This window comes from Carex rostrata, chromosome 10 (genome assembly GCF_964058835.1).
Source record: "Carex rostrata chromosome 10, lpCarRost1.2, whole genome shotgun sequence".
NCBI lineage: Eukaryota > Viridiplantae > Streptophyta > Magnoliopsida > Poales > Cyperaceae > Carex > Carex rostrata.
Window position 1 is genome coordinate 6,062,535 of NC_135927.1, and position 27,475 is coordinate 6,090,009.

Consider the following 27,475-nt stretch of genomic DNA (forward strand, 5'->3'; position numbering starts at 1 on the left):
AAAGCACAACTCATAATTTGCTCATATGAGATATTGGAGAAACCCAACTACTATTATATTGTTATATTATTTAAATGCTTCAACTCACTTGTCCTGAATAATATTTTAAAAATAGTTATATTTTTATATAGAACTAGTTACACTCTATTTACTTATAATTATTATTAAATTTAAAATAGAATTTTCAAAAATAATATATGTTATCTAAATTATCCAATATTGTACACAAACACAAAGATTCTTTTTTTAGAAAAAAAAGCTTGACATTGTTTGTTAAGAGTGAGAAAAATAATTCAATTGAATTATAAATTTAATTTGTCTAATATTAAGACTAAATTAAAACTTTATTCAAAGATTTACTTATAATTATGTACCTATACAATTCAATTTGCTAGCATTATGCAATTCTTATATGGTATTATCTCATACAATGAACCTTAAAATGTTTTTATTACTTCTTTTGCTACCTGAGCTTAATATTAACAAATTTGACACATAATAGTACAATTGAGATTTTTATTATTAATGCTAAAATTTGACTTAATTAATTAACTGAACTCACACAATAATTAACAATTAAATCTTAATTTGAATCTTACCGAGATGAATTAACTATAAAAAGGTGATGAAATAAAGACAATTACCAGCAATTTAAAATTTTCTTATGGACCTATCTCCATGAAATAAAATATACATTTTTTTTTGAAATAGAATTAAATTTCAAAACTTTCATTACATAATGCCGCAGCAACAAAATTGAATGGAAAAGCGGTTATTTATTTAATACAATATCAAAAAAAAAAAAAATTAATTCGCAAACCAACTACTTCAGAGATACTGTTTTTGTTTATCTAACAAAATTGTAATACTATTTTTTTTTCAAAGTTGGTTCTGCAAAAAAAAAAAAAAAAAAAAAATTACTATCTGGATCGGTTTTTATAAAAAACCGATCCTGATACTAATTTTTTTTTTGCAGAACCAACTTTGAAATAGTGTGTCTATTTTAAAAACCGATCGGTTTTTTTTTGCAGAACCAACTTTGAAATAGTGTGCCTCGAAATGCCGATTTGTCAGTCCATTTTAAGTTGGAGACCCAAAGAACCAGGATCTTGGAATAGTGTGTCTATGTTGAGCCCTACACGGTCTTGGACTTCAGTTTCTTGGTCTGGAGGGTCTGAGCTCAGCTGCTCTGTATTGGCATATACATTGTCTTCCAACTGAACCGTCGCTTCCATCTGTTGCCAAGACAAAACCTGATGCACATCTACAAGATCGGGTGACAAAAAATATATACTTCTGAGTGAAATTAATGTGGCACTCAAGAATATGAAAAACGACAAGGGTACTCCAGATCAAATTTTTATTTGGTAGTTTAAACCAATAACAAAACATATAATCTGAATCAATTTTTAGCAGTGGATTTATGTCTTCACTCTGTATTAACTACTGAAGAAGGGTTAACATTAAATGTACATTAAAAGAGGCAATATGAAATACTTACTGGATGACGAAACATTGAGAAGTTTTACAAATTAATGTACGTACCTTGCTCAATTGCAGCGGAGAACTGCTGGATCGTTTCCTCAGTGGCTTGCTCCATTGAGTTCCGATCAAAGAGAGCTTTATTGCAGCTTGGCTTTAGAGAAAGAGCTTCATCACAATGTTCTGACAATGGCAAGCGCTCTTTCTCTAAACTGGACAATGGCTTTAGGGGTTTTATAGCCCGCTTTAATTTGTTTGAAGAAGAAACTTCTCGTTCAAGAAAAAAAAGGAGAAACTGGGTAAGTTACCGTTCTGGGAGTGTCTCCTCTGAGATATCTCATATTTTGCATGACCGACGTGTCCAGTGCCTATTCGGGAATAGCATAGGGGGCAGTATTAATTGAGCTTTGAGATTTGTGCAGAAAATATTTGAACAGTTCAGATTTTCCAGAAAGTCACCCAAAATATTAGATATTTCAGAGGATGGATTTGGTCCCCACAATGTTCTCTTCACACAAACAAAAAAAAAAACCAATGTTCTGATTCCATGTTATCGTTTTTGTCCTTGTCTCTGTTATTCTTCTCACTGTCACTTGGCGGTTGACAGCTGAATTTTTTTCGCTATACACCCTAAAGTTTATAGTCTACAGGCGGTTAGGCGAAGCCTCGGCCATATATTTTACTATTTTATAGTTACTTATATCTGACATAATGAGAAATTTAAGATATTTTATCGTTATATATAAGTGAGCAGTAGTTTCAACTTAATAAATACTATATTTTATAAAAATTTGGAAATATAAATCAGACGGTAAACAATATAAAAAGAGCTGGGTTATGTGAAGATTGCATTAGAATATTTTCTAATATTTCCGAATAATATAAATTAAGTATCCGTAGAGGCTATTGCAAAACTCAATATTTTGTGTAATAACTACAGTAGAGTTAATATTTACCCATAGTTATTTTTGGCTACACTATATATGTTGGTTACTTTGAGGTGAGAAGAAAGGTTAGAGGCAATAGATAATGGAATGAAACAAATTGAACACTTAAATATTTTTCTTCTTCTTTTTTGGTGGGATTTGTTTTTCCTCCAATTATACTTTAGAGAATAACAAATGTATATTTTGCAGGGTTAACCAACATAGCGAAAATAACCTTTGTTAAGTTAAATATTCAATTAATATCCAATCAACTACAAATTAGGGTTGTCAATGGATGTTCAAAAATACGATAATCCGCTCCAAATGCGCATTTGATTTCTGAAAATATATTATTAATGGTTTATTAGTTCCGCATATGATTTATTAAAAATAATATAGTTCACCCTGGCTCCTTCACAATCTAAATGCAAAATTAATTAATTAATTAGTCGATAAATAATGTTATTGTAAAATACTAATTAAATATGTTTTGAGTTGCTCCAAAGTTGTATGAATCATGTATGTTTAAGGATATTAAAATATACTAATTAAAATATTATTGTTAATTTGTATTCTTGTTATATAAATTTTTTTTTTATTATATATACATGTATATTTCAGCGGTTTTAGATATTTTAACTAAGACATTCAATATGATCCTATTTGGATCTGAAATCCTCTAAGATATATTCAGCGTATAAGAATTCAAATTTGAAATTTTGAATTGTCAAATCTAAATATTAATCTATAGTTATTTCGGACAAATTATTGAAGTTATATCCGTTATATATGTAACGTGGCATTTTCCAGCTAAAACTAATATTAGCAGAATCACACCGGACATCAATCCGGTAAATTTTTGGATCAGTGGTTTACTAGTTGGACCGATATATCAACCGGTTCAACTATTGTTTTTTTTTTAAATAATTACAGTTTATTTATTTATAATTCGAAGATGCATGACATATATATTGTCAATAATTAAAATAAAGAAACAACATCAAAATAAATAATAAATATTTTTCACTACTAATAAGTACAATTTTTTCCGGAACAATTCTTCAACCAATCATATGATCTCTTAGGAGCAGCTTTTTTAAAAAAACATTCTATGTAATTTGAATATATTATGCCGATTCACTCGTATTTTTTATTCGAGGAAACTACTTGTGTGATGTGTAAATTCTAAAAACATTTATAATCACCTGTTAGTTCTCAAAGGAGTCATTTCATATAAATGAAAAAAGTTTCAACGTATGACAAGGTAACAATGCATTAAAGTTGGGACGGGTTGGAAGGAGTTAGGTCTAGTTTGGAGCGGGTTTAGTCCGGTCCAGATTCGGTCCTCGGGTTGGAACGGCTAGAATTCAGTATGAGTTGGTGAACCAAACCCTTCCTAAACCCGTGCCTAGCAAAGGAACGGTTCGGTCCGGTATGGATCCGGTTCACGGGTTGGCCGGTTTGGTCCTAGACCGGCGGGTTTTATCTCAACACTAGTGTTAACCCATACAGAACTAAACTTTTGAAAAAATACTATTTTTTATTTAATATACATCAGCACACAGTCCCAGAAAAGTAGAGTAGCTTTTTTTTTTCTTTTTTTTTGAAAGAAAGGCCTAAATTGCATTTGACTGAAAGTATTTACAGACCTAACTAAAAAAAAAAAAAAACACCCCAACCAGATAGACACTTAAGTATTTACACATATTGCCTCATTAACTAGCTACTGATCAATCAGTAGCAAGGTCTCGGCTACTCATTTGACATCATTAGCAGGGACAATATCAGCAAGGGACTGATAAACCTAAAGTCTCAGAAAAATCAAAAACATCAACCACAACTCAGATTGATACCAACAGAGGTACACAAGAATCTGATGCACATCCATCTCAGCAAATCAAAAAAATTCAGGTTGGTACCCAACAATGGTACACCACTGCCTAAACAGCATCCTCCAATGTAAAACATGCATACAAACCCAACATTAAGAGTATATCAGTCACAAAGCAAGCAGAAAACAGTATGCTTCAAGCATTTGGCAACATTGGTACCAGTGGTACCAGCTCATTCTCAAAAGCTGTAAGCATTGCATCAGTGAAAGGCTCAACACTTTGCAATGGTATCATATCAACATCTTCAGGAGAGATGTGGGATTTGATCTTTTCTTTCACTCCACCTACCCAGTACTGAATTATTGCATAAATAGAGATAATCAACACACGTGACAATTAAAAAAGCCCGACACTGATATTTGGGGAGTGAGAGGACCACAGAAGTAGGGGTACAACTAAGCAATTTCACACTTCCACACCAAATTCACCATAAAGAACATGTACAACAATTAAAATAAATAATAGCTATTGGTCTTCATGTAAATGTTTTCTTCCATCTCTCATCCTAGAGATAAGTTTCTTCATTTCATCCGGACTCTCATGACTGCTTACTGCATTTAGAAGCATGCCAAAGATGATATCATTAGGCTTAAGACCTTGCTTCATCATCTTCTCGGCCAAATGTAGAGCCTCGCTGATTCTGTCAGTTTTACAATAGCCATTGATTAATATACCGTAACTGTGTTGGTCCGGGTTAATGCCTTTTGAAACCATACACTCTAACAATTCTGCTGCTTCATTGTGGCAGCCTCCTAGCACATAACCCTGTAGCAGTGCGTTGTAAATGATTATATTAGGTTTCTCTCCTCTTTCCACCATAAAACTGATCAGCTTCTCTGCTTCCAAATTTAATTGTTGCTTGCACAAGGATTCAATTAGTATACCGAAAGTCACAACATCAGGTGAAATGCCTTGACTTACCATATCACGGAATACCCCAATGGCACGGTTCCAGTCACCGACAGCAGAAATCCCGTGGATAATAGAACTATATGTGACAACATCTGGCATCAACCCTTTCTCTATCATCTCCGGAAGAAGATCTGAAGCACGCAAGAAGGCTCCCTCTTTACAACAACCATCTATTAAGGTATTATATGTGAATTTATCGGCTTGAAGCCCAGAGCCAACTAATTTTTCATATATTTCAAAAGCCTTTTTGATATCACCAAGTCCACAAAATCCAAGAATGAGACCATTGTAGGTATAGACATCAGGAGCAACTTCTTTCGCAACCATTTCATCAAACATTCTGAGAGCACTATGAGTATTACCCTGGCTACACAGACTATGAATGAGAATGTTGTAGGTGATCACATCTGGAACAACGCCTTTAGCAGCCATGTCATCAAACATCTTCAAACCACTATCAGTGTCACCCTGGCTACAGAGACCATGAATAAGACTGTTGTAGGTATGCAAATCAGGAACAAGTATACAAGAAGGCATTTCATCGAACACCTTCCGTGCTGTAATAAGATCACCATTTTTGCACAGGCCATCAATGAGAATGTTACAAGTGATTACATTGGGCCTCACTTTTTGAGCAGCCATCTCTTTAAAGATCTTTACCGCCATATCAATCTCACCCTCTTTGCAAAAGCCATGGATTAGAGTACTGTAAGTAATAACATCAAGTTTGCAACTAGTATTTTCTCTTGCCATCTGACGACACAGCTCAAGCCCAAGTCTGGTTTCACCAGTGCTCCAAAGCCCTCCAATTAAAGTGTTGTAAATTATTAAATCAGTAGCGCATCCCATGAGAGACATTTTAGCAAACACCTTACCAGCAAGCCCAATCTGCTTCAATACACGAAGTCCCTTGATTAGGGAGCCGAACATGACTGTATCAACACCACATCCTTCTCTCAATGACTGACCAAGCACACAAAATCCGAGATCTGCTCGACCCATGCGACGACAGCAATCTATGACGAGGCCAAAAGTATGTATGGTGGGAGAGACGCCTCCATCTCTGGTACGCTTCAAGTGGTTAAAGAGGTTGAGTACGGTTAAGTAGCGGCTGGAGTGTTTAGTTTTAGAAATTGAAAGAAGAAATTTGTTGATGGTAACAATGGATGGTGAGTGATTTTGTGGTGAGAGGAGGCGATTGAAGAGAGACAGCCTCTGACAGCTGAAGGCTCTTTCCAGATTGAATCCTGTGTTGTACCAATCTCTCCAGGTGACCGGCCAAAGGTCCGGCTGCCTTGGCCATGAATAAATAAAACGAATTGAGGTTTGATGTGATGGTTTAGTGTTCAATCCTCTTCTCTCTCAGGAGTCGGGAGTAGAGAGAGATTCTTGCTAAACAGAAATGAAGTTGCGGATTGGCACATTTGGCATTGGTCTAAAATATTTGAGCCCAATGTAGGAGAGGTCATACCCCAAAATAAATCAGCCGTTTGGAAAACTTGGACCATAAAAGTTTCGGAATGATTAACAATTGTAAAGTTCTTATTCCCAAAAAACATAAATTCATTTTTTTAGCACCTGCGGTTCTCTCATTCATGCTACAAAGTTTTATTTTATGAAAACTTTGTTCTAACAAAAACACCAACTTTTAGAGCACCTTTTTGTGTGCATTGCTTGTAACAAAAACACAACCAGAGAGATCTCCAACTAACAAGGAGGAAAATAGGAATGCCGATCTGACCATCAGTTCTACTGAGGATTATCCATGAGATAATTGGAGATTTGAGTTTCTTATTTTAACACAATTAAATCTAAGTGAAGGAGAAAGAAAATACAAGAGGGATATAATTGGAAATATAAAATTTAAAGTGTGTAAACTATAAGGATAAATAAGAAAGAATTGAAAGAGTTGAGAGGCAAATATGAGGAATAAATAAGAAATTCAACAAGAGTTAGACGGTATCTAGAAAATTAATCCTTTTCCTATTTACGATTTTGGGACTATAAAAATCGTTTGCTGTTTTAATATCAGGATGGTCGGAAAATTGAGAATCATTAACCTATGCAAATTTGGCAGCTATCTTCGAGAGAGGCGAAGCAACAGGTTTCGTTGAAAAAGGAAATGTGGATGAACCTGATGCTGTGCACATGCTGGTCGTTATGGCGTCAGAGGAATGCAGTGGTGTTCAACAACACACGGACACGGATGGGAGCTGTGATACTGGGAACAAAGATTTTGCAAGAGGGTGATTTATGGTTTAAGTTCTGTTAGCTGTAAAGCAATTTTGTATTTTTGGTTTTTGTAGGGACCGAACTGCAAAATTTTCCTTTGCTTTCTTGTACCTTTGACAGTCTCTGTTAATGATTTCAAAAAAAAAAAAAAAAACCTATGCAAATTAAACTGCAAACGACTCTGGCACATGTAAATTAAAACGGATTAGAATTGGATAGTACATACTCCCAATTCCGTAAAACATTTCGTGAATTAAAACGGATTAAAGCTGGATAGTATATATGCCTCGCAATTCCGTAAAATATTTCGTGGCACATGTAAGTTAAAACGAATTAAAGCAGTATAGTTTATGACGTACAATTCCGTAAAACATGCATGTTAGCTGCAGGCTTAATCTCATGAAAGAAAAACATATCAGAACTGAACAGTTGTCATCAGATGATCAGATGATTAGAATCAGATCAATGGATTTTGTAGATTAGTGTGGGTCCCACCATAAGCGTTTTTGTCAAAAAATATTGCTAACCTCATGCTAAAACATCATATGATATTGTTTGGCAATCCTGCCACAATAACACATACAAAACATATCATATTAAATCAAGAGCAATTCAAGCCTTATGATGTTGTTTGGCACCATGGATTAAGAGTTAGAGGCTTAAGAAATTAATCTTCACTAAAGAGCTCATATTTGACAATATGACTGAATTAAGAATGTAGGATTGAGTGAATAAAACATATGAGAATAAATATAAAGACGAAATTACCCTCATTATCTTTTTTGACGTGTAGTGATATAGCCTACTTAATGAAACTTAATATATTACAATTTTGATTCAGCATGGAGGGTGAATTACCAGTTTAAATCATTTGATCATTTAAGAAAAATAATTCATTTCAACTCGATTCAGTATACTTCTTGCCTTTGTTTACCCCTATTTTAACCCTCAACAATCACAAATTGCAATGTTTTCACATATTCAACCTCTAGAATTATAAAACTGTACATATAGATCCTTAAAATTGCAAGCAACAATACACAAAAAAAACATTGGTACTAGTGAGCAGGGGTACCAGCAGTTGGTACAAGATTTCAGAAAAACCAGCAGAGCACTGGTACAATGTTTGAATGCAAGAATAGATTGGGTGATGGCTTCTGCTATGTGAACGCAAGAATACAGCACTGGTACAATGGTTGAAATATCTCTGCCGTTGTACACATTTTCTATTATGTGATGGCTCTGCTGTATCTGGCAAGGCTACTTTTCAAATATTGGGCTTGCATCCTAATTTTCTATGCATTCTTATATGATGGTATATGGGGAACATTTCTATTTTACAATGGGATGCGGGTGTGTTTCAGTAAATGTATATGTTGTGGGGATAAATTCTGCTTTGTTACTGCTACCGATACAAAAGGTCACTTACTGGTATGAATAGATTGGGTTTAAGGTACTGATATGTTTTAGTTGCTGGTATGCTTTATTTACTGATACTGATAGATTGGTTTTAACTTTTAATTTGGGTTAATTTGCTGATATTAGGTGCCAATATGGATGAGTACACTGATCAGTATGTAATCATCAAACAGGTGTTAATGAAAGCCTATAGGCCTGTTGACAAAAAAGAAAAAGAAATAACCTGTCAGGAGTTGGTTTCTAAAGTGGACTAGAGAATAACGTTCCTAAGTAGACTCGTTCAAATCCGGCAATGGCTGCCCATCTAACTTCTGCATGCTGAACACGTTTCTTCCACTTGATTCTTATTTTCTAGTAATACTAATCTATTTCTGTTTTGGATGAATCCTAGCTGTTGCCAAATATAAAAAGAGTCGGAGCAATTTGGGTCTGGAGGGAATAGATGATCGAGAGCAGAATGAATGAAGAGGGCTTTGGGAGTAACCTACAATCTAATTAATTAATAGATCACTTTTTTCCTTGATTCTTCTACTCAGGAGATCGATGTCAACCGGAAGATTAGAACTAGGGTTCATCAGGTGCTCTATGAATTCAGCTCTAAAATTTATTGAATTTGCTTCAAACGATAAATTCAAAATGTTGAAATTTATTTACTCTAAGAGTGATATATCTATATACCAAAATTTAAAAATTTCAAGTTAATTTTATATAAAGTCAAGTGGTAAAGAAAACATTCAAAAAATTAATTAATACATTAAAATTAGTTTATAAGCATTCTAATTTTGACTTTATACTAAATTAATTTAAAAGCTAAAAAAATTTGCATCCATCATAACCCAAATTTCGAGATTAGATCATACCCAAAAATAAATTGCATTGCAAACGTTTTTTTAGATGAAAAAAAAAACACAATTTTATTCACATAGATAAAAATTGCAGATAAGAAGAAAGTATACATATATTAGAGAAGACGGATGTGTCATTTTCTCATTTTATGAACCTTTGAGTTTGTGTAGATTCAGATATGACATTAACATCTGGGTCTAGAATTTAATAAATAAAAAAATTCCTTTCGGCAAATATTAATTAAGAACTTATTTGTGTAGATTCAGATATGACATTAACGTACATCTGGGTCTAGATTCAGAGGTTCATTGTATGACATTAACATCTGGGTCTGGAATTTAATAAAGGACAGTGATAACAATCTCCGCAGGTTTATCCCCGCATTTATCGCCGCAGATAATGCCAAAAAAAACATGGGGGGACCGCTCAATCATTAATTAGCGTTTAAAAAACTGCGGGTATTTAACTTGAAGCATTAAAGTATTTACCTTGAATTTGTCAGGTATTAAACCCTATGCAATGATCTCTATTTATAAAAGAATAAATCAATCCATTAATTGTCCCCGCACAAAATTTCTTTTTTTTTAGAATCGTCCCCGCACAACTGGGGACCATTAAACATGGGGGGACCGCTCAATCATTAATGAGCGTTTAAAACACTGTTAGTATTTAACTTGAAGCATCAAAGTATTTAACTTGAATTTATCATGTATTAAACCCTATGCAATGATCTCTATTTATGAAAGAATAAATCAATCCATTAATTGTTCCCACACAAAATTTCATTTTTTTTTTAATCGTCCCCGCACAACTGGAGACCATTAAATAAACAATCATCTCACCCAATGATAAATACTCTGAGACATAATGATAAATATTTTATGTTACATGGGTAAATATTTTACATTATATGGATAAATACTTTATGTTACATGGATAAATACTTCTCATGCATACTTGCAACTTTCAGTAAAACATCAATGATAAATACTCTCATGCATAATGATAAATACTTTATGTTACATGGATAAATACTTTGTATTGCTTAGATAAATACTTCTCAGACATAATTGCAACTTATAGTAAAACATTAATGATAAATACTTTCAGACATAATGATAAATACTCTATGTTACATGAATAAATACTCTATGTTACAAGGGTAAATACTTCTCAGAAATAATGATAAATACTTTTTTGAACATCAATTATCAGATAAACATTTATTAACAGTGATTGTTATTAGATAACAGTATAATTAATGCGCAGATTGTTTTTAAAGCAATAATTAACGCGGGAATTGTTATTAGAGTAATGCATAATTAATGCGGGGATGGGAGTGGGGGGTTTCTTATAATTAGTGGGGGGATAAAAGAAAACTTTTAGAGAAATTAGTGAGGAGATAAAATGAAACTTTTAGGAAAATTAGTGGAGGGATATATGGCAGTTAAGAAAGAGAGAGAGTGCTGGGAAAATGGAGGGATGAGAGTAGGGAGTTTGTTATAATTATTCTTTAATAAATAAATAAAAGTTCCTTTTGGCAAATATTAATTAAGAACTTATTAATGACAACATAACTAATATTAATATGGTCTGCTCTTCTCCAGTCCTTGTAACGGGAGATAACCATTCGTTTCTCGGACTTGGAAAGAAGAATAGGAGATGGTCTTGTTACAAGTCTCTGTACAGTCGGTCCCAGTAATAGTTAATCAGTCATTATGGTCCCACCTCGCAGCACAAACTATAATGAGAAAATATAAAATAGAAATTTAACTATAACATATATAATTTGGACATTTTGACAAAGTGTCAGAGTTTACTTGTACACAAAAATGACGCGTATTTTTGTCAAGGGTTTTTCCTTCTGATCTTCTGTAACAGAAACTGTGTAATCCAGTGTGAAATAGGTCTCCGACTAACATAAGAATGGGCCATAAATCATAATGAATATTTTTGTGATGATCCACTGTGGCTCATGATCCACTGTGGTTATCTCCATGTGGTCATTCAGGCTAAAGTTGGTTATTAGTTAAGTTGTTGTCCGCGATATGGAAAGTAATATATTATAGTCCATTTCATGGACATGCAGCAAATGCTATATAACCGATTCAATGATTAATGAACACTGTACAACTGCAAATGCTTTGACCCGCTGTTGGACTTGGACCCTAAAATTAACTAAAATTGATGTATATATTGAACTTATGATATATATATAACACATCAGATAAAATGCAATAAAAGATTAAGAGCAAAAACAAGCATTTACCCAAATTTTATCTCTCCACATAGGTAGCTACTGAGAAGTTTCAAAAAGAATAGTGCCAACAAACTGTATACTGCATTATGCAAACAAAACATTAATTAATTCTACATTAATAGTTATTCAAGTACCAAGCTAGGTTACACTTACAGTACATACACCTTCATTCAATCCTTCTCTAAGGGTCAGATGAAAAGTAAAAAACAAAAAAAAGTTCAACCCGGCCCCACAATCAGATCAACTTAATATATATCCACTGCTTTGCTCATGGCTTCACTGGAAACCCAAAGAAGATGATTTTCAGGAAGGAAATGGCAAACTGGTTCAACACTACCAGGCTCCATATTCAACAACTCAAGAAAGAACCGATTGAAATTTACTGTATCATGATGGCATACAGCAACAGCATTAACTTTTGAAACATCCTTTCCAACTAGAGGAACCATAAATCCTTCATATGCAATATTGGTATGGCAGTAGTGTACTGCCTGTGGTGATGGTTCCTGGTGGCATACAACCAATCTAGAATGATAGGGTAATTTCTTTATTGGAGAAGTTATAGTGTAAAACACTTTTCGTTGTGGAGCAATCGCTTTACTCCGGATGACTGTTGTCGAAAGGGCTTTTATATTAGTGGTTCCGAGTAAATTGACAATGTTATCAATCAGGAACTCGAGAGAAGTTGAACAAAACTTCTTCTCACCTGTCAAATTTGGTTCCTCACAGTCTTTGAGGATTTTTACCATCTGTTTAGCCTCTTTACTGCCGGAGTCCATGGAAAAATGGGCAAGGATTTGAGGGAGGTTCTCAGAGGAAAATTTTAGGTGATCGGCTTCTGTGCGTGACATGAAGGTACCTCCAATTATGGTTTGATCGAAGTTGAGCCCTTGGTTCATTTGTGCTCCAGGGTGCATGTCTTTTCTCGGGAAGAACGTACTTCGAACATAGTCAGGCGATGGTAATGCACCCGATAAAATGAAAATATTTTGTGTGATGCCTTCACACACTTTCACTCGGTGTTTGACGATGCCAGAACCATTCATTGCTATTTGTAGCAAGTAAACAAAAGTTTAGAATTGCATACAGGATGTTATTATTTATACATTTTTGGAACAATTAACCACTGGTAAGTTCCTAACTCGGATTTATACAAGTAAATGATGTTGTTTGTTGGTTGTCATTAATTGACTAGTGATCCTTTACTAAGTTAATTATACTACGCCGTACCGTATTTTGTTTTAAGCCAATAAAATTAAAGAGGAGGACGAACCGGGATCAATGAGATTGCGGATGGCATTTGGCATGGTGGTGTTGGGTAGAACAGAGAGCCAGTAGGTCTCCAATGGTGAAACAGCATGCTGCGCTTCTACTACCGCCACAACCTAAAACAATTAATTAAGTATTTTTGTTCATTATGTCTACATTTCTCATTAAATCAAAAAAAAAAATTGAAAGAGGAAAATTATAGAAAAAGAAATTAAAAGCAAGAAATTAAAGCTAAAGTTATATAGGAGCTAGAGTTGGTCACCAAAACAAAAGAGAGAAGGATTAACATTAGACTGGCCATGACTATAGTAGATCAGATTGGTGTGTTGATCTTAATTAAGTAGTAGGATGTATATGAGAGGTGATATGATTATGAGTGAGATATGAGATGTATATATCATAAGGCGTAGGTTATGAGAGGTTATATATTTTGAATGAAACATCCAAAAAGATGCTCCTCCCAAAATTGGAAGTTGATTGAATGCTTGCCAACCAGACGACTAATTACAATTTAAACATGACAAAAGTATATGGTCTTGGGTTTTGGTGAAAAAATGATGATTATATATATATATATATTTCATATCTGATGATTATTATTGCAATTGCGGCATGCTATTTCTAAATATTATTTTCATAATTACCAACTGATTTAATTTAACTTTTTTCATAAAAAGTGTTCAAATGACTCCATTTTGATGGCTTTATTATACCTCTATTTTTACAACTGTAACAATTTTAAATGTGATAATAAAATCGTTAGATATATATATATATATATAGAGCTAGGCTACGGTGAGTTGCGAAGTAAAGCGACTATTTTACTTCACGCTCATATTTTGCGATTTTAAAGTTCAAAACGTGGATCCGAACGTTCATCTTGTTCTTCATATTGAAATGTGCTTGGAGACCAAATTTTACATTTTTTGGAATTTTTTTACTATTTATTAAGCAATTTTGAAAGTCGCTGATCTGATGGTCCAGAAAATTTTACTGTTTTTTACTGTTCACAGCAAAACAGCAATTTTAAAAAATGCTTAATAAATAGTAAAAAAATTCCAAAAAATGTAAAATTTGGTCTCCAAGCACATTTCAATATGGATTAAATATCTAACGGTTCGGATCGGTAATTTGGACTTTCAAAATAAAAATACAACGTGAAGTAGAAACGCGTTTTACTTCGCAACTCACCGTAGGCTACCTCATATATATATATGATTTGTTTTATTTTCTCTATGTTCATGTAAAAAAATTACGATATTTTGATTATATTTGACCCGGATTAAGAGCTTGTAAAAATATATTAATGTGGATAATTTTTTAACATCCATTTTTTTAACTTAATTGATTCATATAAAAACTATTTCAAAATATAATATTTTTATGGACTTGTATGAACCGCGTAAAATAATTATTTCTAGTTTGTTGTGGATATTTTTTACTTTTGCCAAATTAATAATTATGCTTATCTTTTTTAATTAATATTATGTACAATTCTAATGTCTCGTGTCAAATATCAAACAATTTGTATGAATCGAGAGTAGCTGAAGTATGTAGTTACTGTCTATGCTTGAAATTAAATATATTCTACACATTAAATTTTACTTTCAATTATATACAATTTGTATCTAGCTACACTTTAATATACAACTTTGAATAATCTTAATCTTAAATAGTAAATAATAAATTTGAGGGATCGATCTAGCTTGTGATGTTGACAAGTTTTTTATTTAGTTCTTAATCTTCATTACTTGGTACCTTTGGGTTTTGTGCCAACGTTGCTACCTTATTTTTATTTTGAGGAGGGATCACTAGACAAGGTTTATTTAGACAATTTTGAATAATGAATGTTTATAAAAACAAAAAACAAATATCATTGAAAATTAGTAAGTAAATGTGTATACATTGTTAGAAACATAGATAATCTAACAATTATATTTTGTAATATTTAATTATTATTTTTTTATACATCAAGGATTGCCAATTTTGAAACATTACTTAAAATTTCAGTCAATGGTATATGGTAAAACAAACATCATAACTCCTCATATTTTTACAACTTTATTTTGATTTGAAGACAAAAATAATTAGAAGTTCAACTATCCAAATTTGACGATTTATTAAAGACTTGTAGTAGAATTGATGAAATGTCAAAACTGTTGTTATATCCAATTTGGATTGAGGCTGAATTAAATTTAAATTTTCCAAAAAGAAAAGAAAAATTAATGCCAGATCAGACTTATACTGCTTAATTTGCACAATCATTGATCAATGTTTATAACATAATTTCCAAATGGCATCAGTTTGATGTCATGGCCTATATGGAATATGGATTGTGAAACAAATTAATGTGAACCTAAGAATGTATCAAATTTTCTTAATGCCATGATTTCCAAAAGGTACGAAATGTTACCACCTTGAGCACTCTTTTCTTAGAAGAGCTGTGCGAAATTAAAACGGTGAAATGACAAGACATCAGATTTTAAAAGCCTAGCTAGCTACCTACCTAATAATGTTACCTCCTTTCAAAAGCCATACAAAGTGATGCAATTAATTAATTAAGGTACTGGCACCCATCCAGATCCAGGAGGTATCTTTCCATTGTTTGAAAGGCGCCAAAAATTAATGGTTTCTGTATTTGCAGGGGTCTTCATTGGAGTGTCTCATTTTTAGTGGCATTTTACAACTCATTCGTTTACAATACATAATTTTCACTTCTTTGCCAGGTACCGAAATTTTTATTAATATCCAAAAAAAATAATTAATTTCAAAAACTACCCCATCTGCGCTTATGGGACCAAAATCCGGTAAACCCTCTTTATTTAGACCAGTTTTGGAACTCAGCGATTCATGGAAAGATACCAAATTAAACTTAAGCACACATGCCCAAAAGTGCTACTTTTAGATAATAATTACGAGCTTTAGCATTGAAATTACAAAACAATTCACTGTCAGTGCCTATTGATATCACCATCTAAATACGTACACACCTAATATTGAAAAATTCAAATTTAAGATCACTATAAATTTTCTGTTCACTGGAAATAAAGTAACACAAGTATCGATTAAGAATCTTAATTCCAACACCAACAAGGATTTCATCATATCAGTTGGAACATACAACAGGTTATACTTATGGTATCATCACCTAGGTTCAAAGATGAAATGCATGAGGCAGGGAAATTAGTTAGCTATAGTACCTTGAGGCAAAGTGGCAGCACGACATAGGGGAAGAAGCGCGACGGAGGGGAAATTTTTCATAAAACAAGTGCTACTTAGTACTCATCTTATATTTCGATATAGTAAACAAGCACAAAATACACACAAATGGTTAAACTAAATAAAAAAAATCCTTCTGATATTAAGACTGAGCAATTGAAATTATAATGCAAGTATTCTAACAAAAATCAAGGTAATTGACAAATTTGCACTGCAAACCCTTCTGAACAATTCGATTAAAATTTAGATTAATTAATACTGAAACCTGGAAAAAAAATAAGGATTTATTAAATTAAAAAAAAATCACCTTCTGAACTATTCGATTAAAATTAAGATTAATTAATACTGAAACCTGGAAAAATAAGGCTTTATTAAATTTGAAAAAATAAAAAATTCATACCATAATGAATATGACAAGTGAAATTGACCCAAGAGAGCTGCTTCTTTCCGAGTGTACCAGTGATCTACTCCATTCAACTCGAGTTGCACTGTTAGAAAGAAAACCAGAATAATGAACTCTTCCGCTATTCGACCCTTTGATGGAATAGTGGAAGATGCTAATCAAGAGGTTATTCCATACTGCTATTTGACATTTGGCACGAGATTAACTAGAATAGCAACTATTCTGCTACACCATTCTAAATTTCAGCTGCCAAACAACCACTAATATTTGAGATAAGGACGGATACATTTTTATTTTAAGTTATGTTTGGTGCATCATGCACCATATGAATATAGCATCTGAGTTAACCAAGGCAGTCTCCAAATGCCTTCTTAAATTAACCAATTACCAATTCAAAAACCAATTGTCTTGCATAGAATTCAAGACCTGTGCTGACCAATACCACACAAAAAAAAGCAAGAGAATAGTAAATCATACATTAGAGAACTAAACTTTTGAACTAATACTAAAAAGGCAATACCCAGTGCCGAAAGCTCCCACGCATTGTGGGGTCTGGGGAAGAGAATTTCTAGGCAGCCTTTCCCTTGCTTTTTGAACTAATACTATTTTTTTTAATTTACATCAGCACAAATTGTCCTACAAAAGTAGGGTGTGACTACACTTTCACCATAATCAACACTTACAACAATTAAGATTATTAATAGCTATTGGTTTTCATCTTCATCTTTTCTAACATCTCTCATTTCAGAAATAAGTTTCTTCATTTTATCCGGACTCTCATGATTGCTAACTGCATTTAGAAGAATGTGAAACGTGACATCATTAGGCTTAAGGCCTTGCTTTATCATCTTCTCGGCCAAATGTAGAGCCTCACTCATTCTGTCATTTTTACAATAACCGTTGATTAATATACTGTAACTGTGTTGGTCTGGCTCAATGCCTTTTAAGGCCATCCTTTCCAATAAAACTGCTGCTTCATTGAGATGGCCCTCTAGCACATAACCCTGCAACAGTGTTGTATATGTGATTACATCAGGTTTCACCCCTCTCTCCTCCATAAAACCGACCAGCTTCTCTACTTCACAAGTTAATCTTTGCTTGCACAAGGAATCTATTAATGCATTGAAAGTCACTACATTAGGTGAAATGCCTTGATCTACCATATCGCGGAATGCCCCAATGGCACGGCTCCAGTCACCGACAGCTGAAATCCCATGGATAATAGAACTGTATGTGACAACATCTGGCATCACCCCTCTATCTCTCATCTCCTGAAGAAGCTCCGAAGCACGCAAGAAGGCCCCCTCTTTGCAACAACAATCTATTAAGGTATTATATGTGATCTCATTCGTTGTAGAATTTCTTTACAATTTTTCTCGTCTTGATTTGCTATTCATATGCTTAATTTGCGTATAGCTGCAATTGATTGTCAGCACTTTAATTTCTATTCTTTCCATTGTAATTAATTAAACTACTCTTATTTATTTCATGGATTATGTTGAGCAGGTACTACTATCAATAAAAAGAGACTACACGAAAAAATAAAAGGAGAAGACATGACATAATCATATATATATATTCCTTCTCTGCAAAGAGATGAACGGTCAGATTTTGAGTCTCGTTATAATTTTGTAAGTTCCCATTTTTTTCAGTTTGTTGTTCCTGGGACGTTCAACTTTTCATACCAGCCCGTTGTTATGGTTGCTAGGTTTAAAATTTCTATTGTTATATACATTTTATAATTAATTGTGATTGTGCTCAATGCATGGATTTAATTGGGTCGGATTGTTATGGTTTACTTCATTTTATGTAACATTAAATATGATTTTTGTTACTAGTTGTGAATATTTGGTTGTAACATTAAATGCTCTCCTTTTCTTATATAAAAAGTTCATAATTTTTACAATAACATAATGATTATAGTTAGTTTATACCTCCTCAATGTGGGACCATTTAAATGCTTGATGCACTAACCGTAGGTTCAATAAAAATAGAGATTAACGCATGTCTCCGAGTTTATAATGGATAGTTAATTTACTCTCAATGTGGGACCATTTAAATGCTCCAGTTATGATGCTCTTTATCACTAAGTTTATTTTTCAGTTAATTTTTCTCTTTTATGTTATGTGTTGACGAGGTTAACTGCAACTTTCTATGAAACAACATATAATTCAGTTCTCATGACTAGCACCAATTGAACTTCAATTACTAACCATCTCGCATTCACATTATTTGAAATGGATGTGGATCTACGAGGTGTAAACCATAGAAGGAAAAAATCGGAAACGGAATCAGAATCTATCACTTGAACATAGAATCGAAATCAGATTAATCAGTAGGAATCAGTTGAAACAGATTGAAAACTCGGAGTTTTTTTTCTTCTAGATGCTTGTTTTGTATTATTTATATTGATAAAAAATTAATTTATCAATAATTTATATTTAAATAAATAATTACGCTTAAACAATCCACTAAGACAATTTAAGACAAGTATTACAACTTAAAATACATTTAACGAGTAAATAGTGTTTTTGTAGATAGATGAACAAGAGTATTTAGTTAATTTAAAATTAAATACATAAACAAATTATTTGCAAATATAATTGTTTGAAAATAAAGTACATATGAAATTGTTAGAAATAAATGTTGAAAGTTAAAAATTTATACGATATGAGCATATTAGAAAATTAATTAATACTTGATAATACTTAAATTTTATTTTATTATCGGGACTGATTTCAAAACTTTAAAATTTTAATGAGGCATTTAATCTTCTCTCGAGTTGGAAAGATGGAAGGTCACCTTGCTAATAATTCGCTGACTATATATGAGTTATTAAAAGGACCATCCAAATTCGATTCAATCTCGGAGTCCAGCTGCAGAAATTGTCCTTCTAATAATTAATTCGCTGGCTCTGCTCATTTCCGCGCGCACTAATCGATCCGTCCGTGTCTCTTTTCTTCTTCTTCACGACGTCAATGCGGTTGATTTCAACCCCTTTGTCCTTTCCTCTGCTAGTTAATTACTTGTCAATTCCAAATTAAACAAAAAAAACGCAGAATCGGTGAGAGAATCGTTCCAAATTGTGAGAATGTCTGGAATCGGTACAGAATCGCTTCACTCGGCCAATTCAACATTGTTCAACCCAGATTTTCGCAAAGAACTCGCTTGCCAAGTAACTCAGTCCAGAATCACCTCGGTCTGGTCTGATTCCAGCCCGACTCAGCCGATTCTGATTTGACTCGTCTAATTTTGCCTTCTATGGTACGTATAGACCATATCCACTGTAAATACACTTATGTTAATAGTTACCATATTGATAGTTCTTTTATACAAGTTAAACAGTCAACACCATTCATACAAGTTAATGTTACAAAGTATTGCTCATCAAATCATGCAATTATTGCTGTTCAGAAACAGATGGTCGTTCTTTAAGGGGCTGGGGAAACGATGATCAGTTCAATTCAAAACAGGCCAGTTAATTACTGGCAAACTAAGATTTTGTTGTTTATTATAACCCAACTCATCCAACTGAACAATAACCGCACCAAAATAACCAAAACTTATTTTAAATTCTGAAAAAATAGTAAAAAATTTCCAAAAAAATATAAAAATTGGTCTCCAAGCACATTTTAATATGAAGAACACGTTGGAAGGTTTGAATCGACTATTTAAACTTTGAAAATTAAGATATGAGGAGAGAGTGCACATTAGAAGCACAAAAGAGAGTGCATTTTAACTCTCCTCGTAATATATATATGAAGTTGGCTACTCTACTTACATAAACATATGAGAATATATGCTTAGAGCATCTCCAATGGAGCAATTAAAGTCAATTGCTAAACAGCCACGTCGTTACCTTTAGCAATTAAAGAGATTCATAATTGCTAAACAATCCATCCCAACAATTAATAATAGATTGCAATTAATGCCGCATCAGTGAAAAATTAAAAAAAAACGCCCCCTTTCTCTTCTTCTTCATAAATTCAATTTATCATTTTCCTGTTCTCTCCGTTGCTCTCCTCTGTCTCATCTTCTCTTGCTATTATCTTGCTCTTGCGCTCTCTTCTTTCCTCTTCTCTCGCTATTCTCCTCTTCTCCTCTAGTATCATTTTAAATCTCAATTTTAAGATGCGATATGAGACTGGATCCAGGTTATCCATTTTAGGTTTAGTAATAATGCATGCTCTCCTTTTAAAGGCAAGGCATGAATAGAATAATAGTGGATAAATAAAATCCTTTAACAAACAACTCCATCTATGATACAAACAAATATAAATAGGTGGGATTGGCAACCCGCTAAGTTACAAAAGATTGATTTGCCATCTATGACCATGGTCAAATGCCTCCTTGCACTTCTCATCAAAGTCAAACTCCACGACTTTATGCAGAGATCTGCATAGGGAAGAAGAAATATTGGAGAGAAGGTGTTCAAACAAGGCTCAAACAGGATTTCAACCCTCACCATTGTTGCTCGGAGAAACTCTCATCGGAGAAAAAAAAAACCCAACAATTGAGATCTTAAAATGCACCGAATGAAAAGGCAAAATCAACCAAGACTTCGAGAAACAACCGGAAACGAATAGATTTTGAGAAAAATGAAAGAAAATGTTTTTTCTTTTATTCTTGTGTTGGGTACGGAAGTTTGGAGAAGAGAGACATTGAAAAGAAAAAGATTGTTTTTTGACAGCCAATCATTTTGTTTTATTTTGCCACTGTGTCCATAAGAAGCCTTTGCTTTATAAGCAAATTTGCTTATTTAGAAAGCGCCATACATTCCAGCAATTGAAATAGCAATTGACACGTCGGAATAAGCAATCCGAAAACAATCCCCGTTGGAGATGCTCTTATAAGTTATTTTTTTGTTTTCAAAATTCAAAAAATCGCCCTGAACCGTTAGATGTGATCTCTATATTGAAATGTGCTTGGAGGCCAAATTTTACATTTTTCTGAATTATTTTACTATTTATTAAGCTATTTTGAAAATTGTTGATTCATTAATATTCTTCATCTGGTACATGTCATCAGCAGACAACAGCAGCAGGTGGCGGGCCCCGTCAGAAAGGCTCAGTACACTAGAAGGGAAGACCAGCTAACTCTCTCCCCCTTTCTGGCACCAGCGTCTTCTCTTCTTTTATTGCAAGGCAAATTTTCACTCATTACAGCACATGCTGCAGCTGAAGTAATATATACTCTTGGGGCAACTAAGAACAGCATGAATCAATAACCATGAAAAATTGTGTTAAAAGAAGTGCCAATATATGTTGAGAAAATTTCCAAGCAATCCTGGAAGCCAACAAAACCTAGGTGAACAAAACCGAAACAACATTCTTATATGCAGCTTTCAATTCTAAAACAGGTAGTTGTAATCAGACTAAAAAGGTACTCCGTAGCGGTGTAGCCATACAATAATTATCTCATTGACACTAGGTTTCATGCCTGGAGAAGTGCTTCAACAATGTCACAAGCTGAAAATTGAAGGAAATGAACAAAAACTAAGGAAAAGTGATGAGCATATATATATATAGTTGAATCAAATCAAATGGACATTATTATTGTATATTTTTTTCCTATTTCAACCCTTGGCAATCACAAAATACAATATTTTAAAACTGTACAAATAGATCCTTAAAATTGTAAACAATAATACACAAAAAATCCGAGCTTGACCTCATCATGCCTAACCATGCAATTATGTAAACCAGAACTTCAAACAATCGACTAACTTCAATTTAAAATTTTCAAATCTGAGTTTATCTATTGTGCCCGAACAAAAGCTTATCAAAAACTCAACCATATAGCATGTCAATTTCAAAAATTTAACACAATGATCCTAGATTAACCAATTTTTTTTTCTGGGTACTTCTCTTTCAACAAAAAGAAAAGAGGAAAAAAAAAAAGAGCTCGTAAATCATCAAGTTGTCTTGAAAAATAAATATATATATATATATATATATATATATAGAGCTAGGCTACGGTGAGTTGCGAAGTAAAACGCGTTTCTACTTCACGCCGTATTTTTATTTTGAAAGTCCAAATTACCGATCCGAACCGTTAGATATTTAATCCATATTGAAATGTGCTCGGAGACCAAATTTTACATTTTTTGGAATTTTTTTACTATTTATTAAGTATTTTTTAAAATTGCTGTTTTGCTGTGAACAGTAAAAAAACAGTAAAATTTTCTGCACCATCAGATCAGCGACTTTCAAAATTGCTTAATAAATAATAAACAAATTCCAAAAAATGTAAAATTTGGTCTCCAAGCACATTTCAATATGAAGAACAAGATGAACGGTTCGGATCAACATTTTGAACTTTAAAATCGCAAAATATGAGCGTGAAGTAAAATAGTCGCTTTACTTCGCAACTCACCGTAGCCTAGCTCTATATATATATATATATATATATATATATATAGATATATATATATATATATATATATATATATATTACAAGAAAAAATCCATTACAAGTCAGCATTTACAGGATAATTAAACACCATTAGAAATTCAAAAGAAAACGATGATCAAACCTTTTCTTGTCAGCCATTGCCAGCAATCACTGGTACCGTACATACCAGTTTGAAAACATAACAGCCATTGCTAATAAATCTAGGTACTGTACATACCAGCCCTATGAAAGCAAGTTAAGATGCTGAATTTACAGAAAAATCTGAAGAATCTGATATAATATGATGAATCTATCAACAAATCCAGGTCAGGTTACAGGACCTAAATCCGGTAAGCCCTCTTTATTTAGACCAGTTTTGGTACTCAGCTATTCTTGGAAAGATACCAAATTAAACTTCAGCACACATGCCCAAAAGTGCTACTTTTAGATACTAATTACGAGCTTTAGCATTGAAATTACAAAACAATTCACTGTCAGTGCCTATTGATATCACCATCCAAATACGTACACACCTAATATTGAAAAATTCAAATTTAAGATCACTAGATATTTTCTGTTCACTCGAAATAAAGTAACATGTATCGATTAAAAATCTTAATTCCAACACCAACAAGGATTTCATCATATCAGTTGGAACATACAACAGGCTATACTTATGGTATCATCACCTAGGTTCAAAGATGAAATGCATAAGGCAGGGAAATTAGTTAGCTATAGTACCTTGAGGCAAAGTGGCAGCGTGACATAGGGGGAGAAGCGCGACGGAGGGGAAATTTTTCATAAAACAAGTGCTACTTGGTACTCATCTTATATTTCGATATAGTAAACAAGCACAAAATACACACAAATGGTTAAACTAAATAAAAAAAATCCTTCTGATATTAAGACTGAGCAATTGAAATTATAATGCAAGTATTCTAACAAAAATCAAGGTAATTGACAAATTTGCACTGCAAACCCTTCTGAACAATTCGATTAAAATTTAGATTAATTAATACTGAAACCTGGAAAAAATAAGGATTTATTAAATAAAAAAAGTCACCTTCTGAACTATTCGATTAAAATTAAGATTAATTAATACTGAAACCTGAAAAAATAAGGATTTATTAAATTTTAAAAAAAATAAAAAATTCATACCACAATGAATATGACAAGTGAAATTGACCCAAGAGAGCTGCTTCTTTCCAAGTGTACCAGTGATCTACTCCATTCAACTTGAGTTGCACAGTTAGAAAGAAAACCATGAGCTCTTCCGCTATTCGACCCTTTGATGGAATAGTGGATGAGGCTAATCAAGAGGTTATTCCATACTGTTATTTGACATTTGGCACGAGATTAACTAGAATAGCAACTATTCTGCTACGCCATTCTAAATTTCAGCTGCCAAACAACCACTATTCGAGATAAGGACAGATACATTTTTATTTAAAGTTATGTTTGGTGCATCATGCACCATATGAATATAGCATCTGAGTTAACCAAGGCAATCTCCAAATGCCTTCTTAAATTAACAAATTACCAATTCAAAAACCAATTGTCTTGCATAGAATTCAAGACCTGTGCTGACCAATACCACACACAAAAAAGCAAGAGAATAGTAAATCATACATTAGAGAACTAAACTTTTGAACTAATACTATTTTTTTTATTTACATCAGCACAAATTGTCCTACAAAAGTAGGGTGTGACTACACTTTCACCATAATCAACACTTACAACAATTAAGATTATTAATAGCTATTGGTATCATCTTCATCTTTTCTAACATCTCTCATCTCAGAAATAAGTTTCTTCATTTCATCCGGACTCTCATGATTGCTAACTGCATTTAGAAGAATGTGAAATGTGACATCATTAGGCTTAAGGCCTTGCTTCATCATCTTCTCGGCCAAATGTAGAGCCTCACTCATTCTGTCATTTTTACAATAGCCATTGATTAAGATACTGTAACTGTGTTGGTCTGGCTCAATGCCTTTTATAGCCATCTTTTTGAATAAAACTTCTGCTTCACTGAGATTTCCCTCTAGCACATAACCCTGCAACAGTGTTGTGTAAGTGATTACATCAGGTTTTTCTCCTCTTTCAACCATAATACCAACCAGCTTCTCAGCTTCACAAGTTAATTGTTGCTTGCACAAGGAATCTATTAATGCATTGAAAGTCACTACATTAGGTGAAATGCCTTGAGTAACCATATCACGGAATACCCCAATGGCACGGCTCCAGTCACCAACAGCAGAAATCCCATGGATTATAGAACTGTATGTGACAACATTTGGCATCACCCCTCTATCTCTCATCTCCTGAAGAAGCTCCGAAGCACGCAAGAAGGCCCCCTTTTTGCAACAACAATCTATTAAGGTATTATATATGAACTCATTCACTTGAATCCCAGAGCCAACTAATTTATCATATATTTTAAAAGCCTTGTTGATATCACCAAGTCCACAAAATCCAAGAATGAGACCATTGTAGGTATAGACATCGGGAGCAACTTCTTTCGCAACCATTTCATCAAACATTCTGAGAGCACTATGAGGGTTACCCTGGCGACACAGACTTTGAATGAGAATGTTGTACGTGATCACACCTGGTACAACACCTTTAGCAGCCATGTCATCAAACATCCTCAAACCACTATTTGTGTCACCCTGGCTGCAGAGACCATGAATAAGACTGCTGTAGGTATGCAAATCAGGAACAAGTCCACAAGGAGGCATTTCATCAAACACCTTCCGTGCTGTGATAACATCACCATTTTTGCACAGGCCATCAATGAGAATGTTACAAGTGATCACGTTGGGCCTCACTTTTTGAGCAGCCATCTCCTTCAAGACCTCTACTGCCATATCAATTTCACCCTCTTTGCAAAAGCCATGAATTATACTGCTATAAGTAATAACATCAGGTTTGGAACTACTCTCTTCAGTTGCCATCTTACGACACAACTCAAGCCCAAGTCTGGTTTCACCAATGCTGCAAAGCCCTTCAATTAAAGTGTTGTATGTGATCACACTAGGAGTGCATCCCATAAGAGGCATTTTAGCAAACACCTTAGCTGCAAGCCCAATCTGTTTCGATACACAAAGTACCTTGATCAGGGAGCCGAACATGATGGTATTAACACCACATCCTTCTCTCAAGGACTGACCAAGCACACAGAATGCCAGATCTGGTCGACCCATGCGACGGCAGCAATCTATGACGAGGCCAAATGTATGGTTGTTGGGAGAGACGCCTCTATCTCTGGTACACTTCAAGCGATTAAAGAGGTCGACTACGGTTGAGTAGCTGTTAGGGTGCTTTGATTTAGCAATGGAGGCAAGAAGTCGATTGATGGTAAAAATGGATGGCGGGTGATTTTGTTTTTGTGGTGAGAGGAGGCGATGGAAGAGAGACACAGCCTCGGGCAGCTGAAGAGGTTTGGCTGCGTTGGCCATAGAAAAATAAAACCAAGTTAAATGTGATGGTTTAGTACTTCAGTGTTCAGTCTTGCGAAGAAGTACGAGAAGAGATTGTCGCTAGAAAGGAAGAAGCGAAGCCCAAATATTCCAACCCGATCGGATCGGTTTAGATGGATTAATTTGGTTAAAAGTACTCCATTTCATTTCATGTGTTAATTTTTTTCGTGCCTAATTCAGATTTGGAAAGAATGGCTGCGATTATGTATCATAATTAGTTAGTTGTCAGAGTTAGATTGATATTCAGATTTCAGATATTTAGTTAATATTAAGTTGAAATTAACAATAAATCAAATTGCACATTGTGTTGCTACTCGAACATATTGTTTAAATCGTTGATCCAAGCGATAATACTCTTTAAAATACTAAAATTATAGTATAATATATTTTTTAAACGCTGAGCATCTACATTTTCATTATTGAAAAAAATGAACTTATTTATATATTAGCAATTTAGCAATAATTTTAATAATAATTTCAGAATATTTTTATACTTGTAGGTTTAATTTTACTGACATGACAAAAAACTTTTATATTGCAGGGCTAGAGATGCTCATATCATTTACAAAGTAATTACAAAATATTATGTAACACTTCTGAATGAGCATTTGTAATTTTTTACAAGTGGAATGGATATACTTCTAAATAATTAGTCCTCTTATTCATTTTGAGTGTTTTATTATTCACTTCAATCGCTTTATTTTACGATTAAACAGAGCGATGGTGCACTTGATATTTGT

The 27,475-nt window shown here is 33.6% G+C and overlaps 1 protein-coding gene and 1 long non-coding RNA gene across 3 annotated transcripts; one reads left to right on the forward strand and one right to left on the reverse strand.

Moving 5' to 3' along the window:
* Window positions 1–4,113: 4,113 nt before the first annotated feature.
* On the reverse strand, window positions 4,114–26,761 carry LOC144560559 (uncharacterized). Of its 2 annotated transcripts, none has more exons than XM_078309788.1 (2): window positions 25,940–26,752; window positions 4,114–6,015 (listed from the first exon to the last, which is right to left on the reverse strand). In XM_078309788.1, the coding sequence occupies exons 1-2, from the start codon at window positions 26,712–26,714 to the stop codon at window positions 4,766–4,768; spliced, it is 2,025 nt and encodes a 674-aa protein (XP_078165914.1). In that variant the 5' UTR covers window positions 26,715–26,752; the 3' UTR covers window positions 4,114–4,765. The 2 variants fall into 2 exon arrangements, with proteins under 2 accessions (XP_078165914.1, XP_078165915.1); XM_078309789.1 differs by lacking the exon at window positions 4,114–6,015 and adding an exon at window positions 24,888–25,771 and having other exon boundaries at window positions 25,877–26,761.
* LOC144560560 (uncharacterized) lies at window positions 6,301–26,809 on the forward strand. Its single transcript, XR_013513418.1, has 3 exons — window positions 6,301–6,496; window positions 26,696–26,743; window positions 26,787–26,809. It is a non-coding gene; the product is annotated as an uncharacterized LOC144560560 (long non-coding RNA).
* Window positions 26,810–27,475: the final 666 nt, after the last annotated feature.

Coding starts and splice junctions, on each gene's coding strand:
- LOC144560559 (XM_078309788.1), bottom strand. CDS start 26,714: ATGGCCAACGCAGCCAAACCTCTTCAGCTGCCCGAGGCTGTGTCTCTC. Junction 6,016..25,939: donor CTACAGCAGTCTTATTCATG/GTCTCTGCAGCC, acceptor CTTTAATTGGAG/GGCTTTGGAGCACTGGTGAA.